Source organism: Pteropus vampyrus, unplaced genomic scaffold (genome assembly GCF_000151845.1).
Source record: "Pteropus vampyrus isolate Shadow unplaced genomic scaffold, Pvam_2.0 Scaffold148, whole genome shotgun sequence".
NCBI classification, from domain to species: Eukaryota; Metazoa; Chordata; class Mammalia; order Chiroptera; family Pteropodidae; genus Pteropus; species Pteropus vampyrus.
In genome coordinates, this window is record NW_011888929.1 from 1893718 (window position 1) to 1903514 (window position 9797).

General features: G+C 31.9%; 1 protein-coding gene across 1 annotated transcript in view; it reads left to right on the plus strand.

The window, feature by feature from the left end:
* CNTN5 (contactin 5) overlaps nt 1-9797 on the plus strand; it is a 508562-nt gene that overhangs the window by 144532 nt on the left and 354233 nt on the right. The window contains exon 6 of the mRNA XM_011369440.1: nt 7601-7804. Coding sequence (XP_011367742.1) covers nt 7601-7804 — 204 coding nt within the window. The remainder of the gene's footprint in view (nt 1-7600; nt 7805-9797) is intronic.

Below are 9797 nucleotides of genomic sequence, written 5' to 3' on the forward strand. Positions count from 1 at the left end.
AAATAAAATAGATCTCAAGTAGATAGATATACCCCAAGTGGGGCTCTTGGTAGAAGCCAATGCAAAACATCCTTAAGGGAGACTTACAATCTAGGATGCACAAGATATCTCAAAAAGGAGCCATTGTCTGCTGAAATAAAGAGTACTCACTGAAGAATTGTATCAGGAACTTCTAAAACATTTTTATTATCTTAACTAAACATACTATTAAAAGAGACTTTTAGAAAAATGAGAAAATCACAATTGGCCTACTAGTCTCCATATGCTTCTGAAATGAGTAATAATATTAAAATTTTAATACCTAACAAATCAGCTTGTATTAAATTATTTTTAAGGGCCAAGCACAATTGGTATGAAACAAAGTGGTATATGAACTTAAGACTATAATACCAAAGCTGACTATGTTTTACTACCTTCCTGAATTATTTTATAATCCTCAATCTACCATTATACCAAAAATATGATTAATGCTTGTTTTTTTATACTAGTAAAGAAAAGTTTGAAAGGCATATTAAATGAACACTAATAAAAATGAAAAAGCATATTATAGAAAATAAACAGCAATCTTAAAAGATATTTAGCCCAGTTCCATATTTTAATTTTTGGCACAGGCAGAAAATTCAATCCAAATTCAGGCTGTCAGCTTCTTTATCTTGTAGCATTTCTATTTTTTACCTTCTTGGAATTATGAAATGCTTTCCTATGTAAAACCGAAAATGTTTTAAAAACAAAATAAGCATTTTTGAATCCCCAAGTACTCATTTACCTGTAAAATTTGAAAAAATGTCAATTTTGTGTAGATACCTTTTTCCTATTCTAAAAATATGTTGCAAAACACTGACTCAACAAACACTATCAGTATAACAGAAGTAGTATTTCAATGAATGACGTTTTAACTTAATTGTGCTGCTCTCTTTTCCCCAAAATTTCAAGTAATACAAACCAAAAATTGCTACATAAGTAAAATTTAATCTAAAACAAACTGCAAAAATATCTAAATATCTGTGAGTGATGTGTGAATGACAAATGAAACTCTTATTATAAGAATCAGAAGAATTCATGGTGTTAAGTGTGAGAAGTCCTTAAATTCACAGTCTAGTCGAGCAGTGTGAGAACAGAATGAAGTATTTCAATTATATTCTATGGGCTTTCTTTGAGTAAAGCCACATGGATACTATTAATTAATTCTTAACAAAATATCAAGTAGACTAAAGACTGCTAAGAGAGTAACTATAGCTATATAAAAAAGTTTACTTCAAAAAACATTTGTTAAAATATTTGAAAGTTTTTGATATTGTAATTATGTACTATAATTATAAGCTTATGTAATATACATTTTGAAATTTTCAATTATCTGCTAACACTATAATATATGCTTCAGAAGTAATATTGACTAAATATTGCTTACATTCAACTTTCTACTCATCACGAAATTTTCTGTGGAAAACAGATTGAATAATATTTAAGCATTTATAATTCTTTCAGTGTTATTTTAGATCATCTTTACTGTTTCTTATATTTAAGTGAAAGGCATAGAAGAAGCCCTTAACCTAATAATTTTGAAGAGGAGGAGATAACAAAAACATAACATTTTATATGTTATAAATACTTATTATGTGTTATATTTCCTAATTATTTTATCTTATTTGAAAACTTATGAAGTAGGTAATATTTTTCTCATTTTTTTGAATGAAAAAACAAAACCTTAAAAAGTTAAATACTTGCTCAATTTAAACCATGTCTAAGGAGATTTTTATACAGAAGAAATACCATTTTTAACAGTCATCAGTTGGTTGTATGATACACCTACCTACATCTGATACTCCTGAGAAGATGTTTCTGATACTTCTCAGGAGGTAATGTAAAGCATCACCTCTCTTATACACATATTCATGAACATTAACGGTTTACCTTTACTGGATACATTATGTTGGTTATAAATCAATTAAGATAAAAAACTTAAATAGTAATAAATTGAGAGGGGGTTCTATTCAAAGTTAATTGATCCATACATAAAGTTTTGAAGTTAGTTACATTGACTTTCAATATGGATAGATAATTTTCAAGTCTCTGCTTAAGTATCCAGAAAGGCTAATTAAATTCCAGGCTTCTCATTGGAATCTTGGCAGGGCCAAAGGGACAAATGTGTTTTTAACCACCCATGATAGGTAGGTAGGTGGACAAGAAGTGAAGGAAGGAAAGGAAAGGAAAGAGAAGGGAAGGGAAGAGAGGGGAAGGGAAAAGAAAGAAAGGGGGAAGAGAAGGAGAAAGGAAGAGAGACAGAGAAACAAAAAGAGAGAGAGAGAGAGGGAAGGAGGAAGGGAGCTGTGAGAGAGAGAGAGAGAATGGCATAAAACAGGGTTTCCCAAGACTCGCTGTAGATTGCAATCAAATGTTGAGCTATGTGAAAACTCAAGTATAGTAAATCTTCACTTAATGTTATGAGTAGATTATTGGAAACTACAACAGTAAGTGAAACAATGTACACCAAAACCAATTTTACTATAGGCAAATTGATATAAACAAGAGTTAAGTTCCTATGCATCTCATCAACATTATTTTTAAAACGACATTATTCAAGGACCTACTGTAGCTAGTGTAACTGAACAAATAATTCTGGGGAAAGAGGGCCTTGAAATCTGTTCTTTCAACCATAACATAAGTAATTATAACGCCTATTGATATTTGAATGCTGTTGGCCTACACACGGTGTCTTCTGTTAACTCAACGGCAATCGGGTTTTGATCTCCACTCATCTGTTGAAATTGCCATTCAGTGATATCTCAAATGCCAAGTTTTAATGTTCCAGCTATTCTATGGCTGAACTTTTAATGTTTATTTATTTTTTTATTAAATTTATTGGAGTGACATTGGTTAATAAAATTATATAGGTTGCAAGTGTACAGTTTAATAATACATCATCTGTATATTTCATTGTGTGTTCACCACCTAAATTTAAAGCTCCATCTGTCACTACATATTTGACTCTCTTTACCTATATCTATCTCTTTCCTCCTCCCTTTCCCTCTGGTAACTACTAAACTACTCTCTGTGACTATGAGTTTTTGTTTGTCTTGTTTGTTGCTTTCAGTTGCATATCCCATGTATGAGTGAAATCATATGTTCTCAACTTTTATTGTTCGACTTATTTTGCTTTGCATGATAATCTCAAGATCCATCCATGTTGTTGCAAATGGCCATAATTCAACTTTTCTTATGGCTGATTAATATTCCATTGTGTGTATGTACCATATCTTCTCTATCCAATCACCTATCAAAGGACACTTCGGTTGTTTCCATATCTTGGACACCTTGAATAATGCTGCAATAAACATCAGGGTGCATATATCTTCACAGAGAAATTCTTTTAAATTTTTTGGTAGATACCCAGAAGAGGGATTGTTGGGTCATATGATGATTCTAGTCTTAATTTTTTGAGAAACCTCCATTTTTATTTCTATAGTGGCTGCACCAATTACATTGCTCTGGCAGTGTATGAGAGTTCCTTTTTTGACTACAACCTTTCCAACACTTGTTATCACTTGTCTTTTTATGATAGCCATTCTAACAGATGTGAGGTGGTATCTCATTGTGGTTTTGATATGCATTTCTCTAATAGCTAGTGAGGTTGAGCATTTTTCCGTATGGCTGGCCATTTGTATGTCTTCTTAGGAGAAGTGTCTGTTCAGGACCTCTGCCCATTTTTTAATTTAATTGTTTGTTTTTTTGTTGTTGAGTTGTATGAGTTCTTTATATATTTTGAATATTTACCCCTTGTGAGAGGTATTGTTTGCCAATATCTTTTCCCATTCAGTTGATTGCCTCTTTGTTTTGATGATTTCTTTTGCTACGCAGAAACTTTTTAGTTTAATATAGTTCAATTCATTTATTTTTGCTTTTGCTTTCCTTGTCTTTGAGGTCAAATTCATAAAATCCTCTCTAAATTTAAGGTCCATGACTTTAATACCTATGTTTTCTTCTATGTAGTTTATTGTTTCAGGTCTTATATTTAAGTCTTTGATCCATTTTGAGTTAATTTTGGTGTATAATGACAGATAGTGGTTTAGTTTCATTTTTTTTATGCGGCTTTCCAATTTTCCTAGCACCATTTTTTGAAGAGGCTTTCTTTTCTCCATCGTATGTTTTTGGTTCGTTTGTTGAAAGTTACTTGCCCATATATATGTGAATTTCTTTCTGGACTCCCAATTCTGTTCCATTGATCTTTGTGTCTGTTTTTCTGCCAATACCATGCTGTTTTGATTATTGTCACTTTCTAATATAATTTGAAGTCAGGCAGAGTGATGCCTCTGGCCTTGTCCTTTATTTCTCAGGATTGCTTTAGCTATTCGGGGTCTTTTGTACAAATCTGGTGAATTTTGGTTCCATTTCTTTAAAAAATGTCATTGATATTTTGACAAGGATTGCATTAAATCTGTATAATGCTTTAGGTAGTAAGATTATTTTAACTATGCTGATTCTTTCAATCCATGAACACAGAATATCTTTTCATTTCTTTGTGTCTTCTTCAATTTCTTTTAATATTGTCTTATAGTTTTCTGTGTATGTTGGTCCTTAACATGCTTTGTTAAGTTTATTTGTAGGTATTTTACTCTTTTTATTGCAATTGCAAAAGGAATTTTTATTTTTTTCTGAAATTTCATTGTTAGTATATAAGAATGCAATAGATTTTTGTACATTGATTTTGTATCCTGCAAATTTCCTGTATTTGTTTAGTTTCTAAGTGCCAAATGTTAATCCTAAATAAATTTTTTATTTATCTTATTGGTTTTTTTAGCCTTATTTGGTGTCATTTAACTTCTTGAAATTAAGCCATGATGCCTATGACACTGCATTTTCTTTATTCCATTTGAATCTTTCCAACAGTTCCTTCTCTCTTACCCTTTGAACATTTTCTTACCTTTATTTAGATATTTGTTCTTCCCAGAGAACTTTCTCCTCACCATATCTACTCTCCCTAGTTAATCTCGTCTACTTACATGGATTCAGTTATACCAATATACTGACTTCCAAATTTAAACCTTACAATGAATTTCCTTTCCTGGACTTCAAACATATTTTTTTCCAACTACTGGAGCTCCTTATCTAGATTTGCCTCACACATCTCAAACTCAAAATGCCCTGAAAGTAAACCAATTATCTTTCTCGTAAACCAGTATGCCTTTGTCTGCCTTTCTTTCTTTATCTTTTCTTTCTTTATCTTTTTTTCTTTTTCTCTTTCTTTCTTTCTTTCTTTCTTTCTTTCTTTCTTTCTTTCTTTCTTTCTTTCTTTCCTTTCTTTTTCCTTTCTTTTCTTTTTTTTTTTTTTGCAAAATTGTCTTTCAAATATATGGTTATTTTCAAATAATTCTTTGGATAACATATAATTCAAATAAAAAGAAGCAACTCCTGGAAACCTTTCACTACAGGGTGAAAAATATCGCCATCTTTCAGCCATCAGAGGGCCATTTAATCAGCCATTCAGATTCTATGAATCTAAATGTCATAGAAAGTACTGTATTCTGAACTCCATAGTGAGGTGAAGCAATAAGCTCCTCGATACCAATGCAGTGATGGAAAAGAGAGCCTGGGAAAATGAAACTCCCAGCTTGTACATTAAAATGTGCCAATTACTCTACAGAGGAATAGATGTGGCATTTTAAAATCACAGAAACCAAAGTCCTATCTATGAATAATACTGGAGTATTAGTGGATTGATGTGGCACACTTGTTCAAGCAGGATACAGTTTCAGACTTTCAATTGCAGATTAAATCCTTCAGTTAATTTCATCTCAGTTTGTCTCAGATAACTTTTTATGTTAAAAAAAAATGTTCTTCCAGTCATTCAAGAGAGATAGGAGAATGTTCCTGGACTATTTGTCTCTCAGTTTGTCTTACCTACAATATATACCTCAGATCAATATCCTTCTCATTGTTATGATCATGTTTTTGATTCAAGTTTTTTCAGCTCTCATCTTCAGTATGCAATATTGTCCTATTGTTCGTTCCTGCAGCCTTGCTCTTATTTAAATCCAACCTTTGCAAAATCATCAGAATAACCTATTAATGTATATATTGATGTTGATCCTTTGCTGAAAAATGTTCAATAGTGACACGCTGAGTATAGAATAGAGCATATCTACTTAATATAGCATGCATACCATGTCAATCTGTGTTTAGTAATTTGGATTTATCTCTAATCTCTCCAACCTCTTCTCTGACTGTTCACTTCCTTGTACTCTTTACTTCAATAATACAAAACTGTGATGATCCATTCATACTTTCCAACTGTTTGTCTGAATAACCATCTCATTTGTCTCCTGAGACTGGAATACTTTCAGCACCCCATACACTCTTCACCTGGCTAACTCAAACTAATCTTTTAAGATTCCAAATTTATAATACTAACATAGATTTCTCTATCGGCCTCCATATTCAAACATACAACTGCTTCTCAATTTCTCTAATTGAATGCTAGCTAATATGAGAAATTTAATTTGTCAAAATTAAATTCCTGATTTTACTCCCCCCATATCTCTAAAGAACTGCTCTTTCTGTATTCTTCCCATTTCAATAAAGGGAAATACATTCTTCTAGTTGCTCAGTTACTCAGGCCCAAAACCATACCACCTGACTCTCTTTTTCTCACATTCCATAATCAATCCATCAATTTTTGTCAACTCTACATTTTTACTAGACCCAATCATTTCTCACCACATCACCATTACTATCACCACCACTACCATTCTAAAGAAAATCATTTATATCTTTCATGGTCATTTTGAAAATAGCCTTTTAGTCTAGTGGTCATTATTCCTCCTGCTTCCCCTGCTTTATCCTCACACTGTCTCTTCTCTACTCAGTGGCCAGAGAGAGCTTTGCACATATAAATTCACATGTTCTTTTCACTCCTATTACTCTTTAGTTCTCTTAACATGATTTAGTTTTCTTAACAGCACTTATCACCACTTGATATATGCTTTTTCGCATTCTTAGTTTCTTCCCACCATTATGAAATCTCCATGAGAACACAGACTTGTCTGCTTTTTCACTTAGAACAATGCTAGTCTATCATGACCTTCAACCAATTTTTGTTAACAAATGAATGAATGAATGTAGCTAAGGTATCTCTTAACTCAAGAAGTTTATGCTGATGGATATGATGGCTTAAGTATCTCTCTTCCGTGCCTTCTTTACAATAAAATATATATCTCCATTTCTTTATTCCACACTGTTTCATAGATTTGGATAAATCTCTATGATTAGACTAATTTTTGAGAATGGGAAGCTGTCTCTCTTATCTTTTTAATTTCAGTGCTATCATAGTGCCAATCATTTAATGCACCTTCAACTCATTGGAATTGAATTAATGAATGAATTCATGGTGAATAGATAAAGGTTAAGTATCCTTAATAAATATTTCAGATTTTCCTGTAATTTTAAAACAGTCCTTTGAATATAAAATACTAAATGATATAGATAACTGTATAAAATACATATGGCCTTGCAATATATCTAATACTTAGTAGAGGCTTTGTTGGTTGAGCTTTAACTGTTATTAAAATAATCTGTCTTTCAACAATTGGATTTTGTGTATTTTCAGAGATCATCTATAGCTGGGTATTTAACGAGTTCCCTTCCTTCGTGGCAGAAGACAGCCGGCGGTTCATTTCCCAGGAGACAGGCAATCTCTATATTTCGAAAGTCCAAACATCAGATGTTGGCAGCTATATTTGTCTAGTGAAAAACACAGTGACGAATGCCCGAGTACTTAGTCCTCCAACACCACTCACTCTCCGTAACGATGGTAAGTTGCATGGGCTGGATCGAAATAGTCAGCCACCTTAAATGAAAAACAAAGATGTATTAGTGTTTTTCTAAGCACTTAAACCTAGCACAAATGAAATAAAAAGGCATTTGCCTTATTTAGAAATTCTATATTTTTAGTTTGAGATTATGCATATCTTAGAATAAAAATTTTGACATAGGAAATTGATGATCTGTGGATGAGACATATTAACCATAATGTCCCTCTAAAGCCAAAAAGGGAGAGAGAATGTGAAAAAAAATGAACTTTAGTAAAGACTCTGCAGTTCTTTTATTTGCTCTTTAGGTCCTCTATATAGCACATGTACATGAATTGCAAGCATTTTATAGGTTCATTTTTCATTACATTTTTATTTTAGCTCCCTTCAAATTGAATGTTCAGCTTTTATACTTCATGGTATAATTATAATTGTTATTATTACTTTTCCTATAATAGAAGCAGTCAGAACTTTAACTTTTAAGTTCAATTCAGGCAGAAATGATGATTCTATAATTATAGATATTGCCATCTAGCTAAAGTATCTTCAAATTTAAACACCTCATTTCTAGTTATAGACATTTACAGTTAAGCATTGCATTATGGAAGTCAAGTGCTATATTACAGTTGATATATGATATGTGGCTTGCTCTGTCACACAATAAAAATCTATAAAGACATTATTAGGAAGTGAGCTTGAGAACCCCGATTGATTGTGAAGTTTTAATAAATGGTATATTTCAACACTACTTTTTTATATGCTTAGTTTTAGAATATATGCTGCTGGATGTTTAACCAGAGTTATATCACAACATTTTTGCTTACTACTTATTTTCTCATCATATATTTAGACTTCAGAGTAAATATAACTATACACAATAGTAATTATCCAATCAAATAGAGAGTATAAATGCAATATCTATTTTAGAGATGAGGTAGCCAATATTTGAGAGATGAAGGGACCTACCAAAGGTCACAGAGCTAAGTAATGGCATGGAGGAATAGATGGGAAACAAAAATAGAAATTTGGAGATCAATTCAGAGTCTATTAAAACTAACCAGACAAGAAGTTATAAGGAACAGAATAAAAGCAGTGGTAATAGCATTGGAGGGTAGGAAATATGCCTGAAATATTATGGAGGTAGAACTACCAGAATATAATAATTAATTAAATACAGGGCTCTGGAGCAGGCAGAACCTTTGGCATAGTTAAATGAATAGGTGATGATTTATGGATCATGATCACTAACTACAAATGGGACTTCGGCATTGACACCCGATCCTACTAAATATCTGTGGATTTAATCTGTAACTCCTAAGAGTTTTTGGAAGCCTCTTTGTTTCCTTAAACTGGATTATTCCTACAACACCCCTTCACAAAAATTGCATAAGTATTAAATTAATCTTCCTACTGGTAAAATTCAAATCTATGTCACCATTCACAGCTTTCTTCTCTCATCCTATTTCAATAGAGATAATACACTGTTTTTCCTATTAGGACCATCCCTTTATCCTTGACTGTTGATTTCGTTCTCTCTGGCCTTCTCAGAACATTACACTATTAGTCATTTTTTATATAGCCGGTAATATGTCACTAAACTAATAAATTATTTTTCGTCATTATTCTAATTGAGTTTACTGGAGCAGTTAAAATTGTTGACTTTTTGTTTTACAAACAACTATGTTTTCAACGAATCATCATTTAAGCAGTACTGTATGAAAGACTCAGTAAAACAATACAAATAAGTAAAATGAAACTTATTTTAAAGTTAACATTTAAATTGAAAAGAAACAGGTAGAATACATCTGCTACATTTCAATTACATCTTTCAATGACAGTCTTAAGATTTTGAGAGAGAAGTTAGAAAATTCGCATTTCTTCTTTCTGTGAGTTATCTAAACTTGTTGCTTTCTTGGTGGTTATTTGTCTACTAATGTTTATATTTTTATCATATCCATATTAAATGAATGTAGTGGTTTATAAATGCTAATGTGA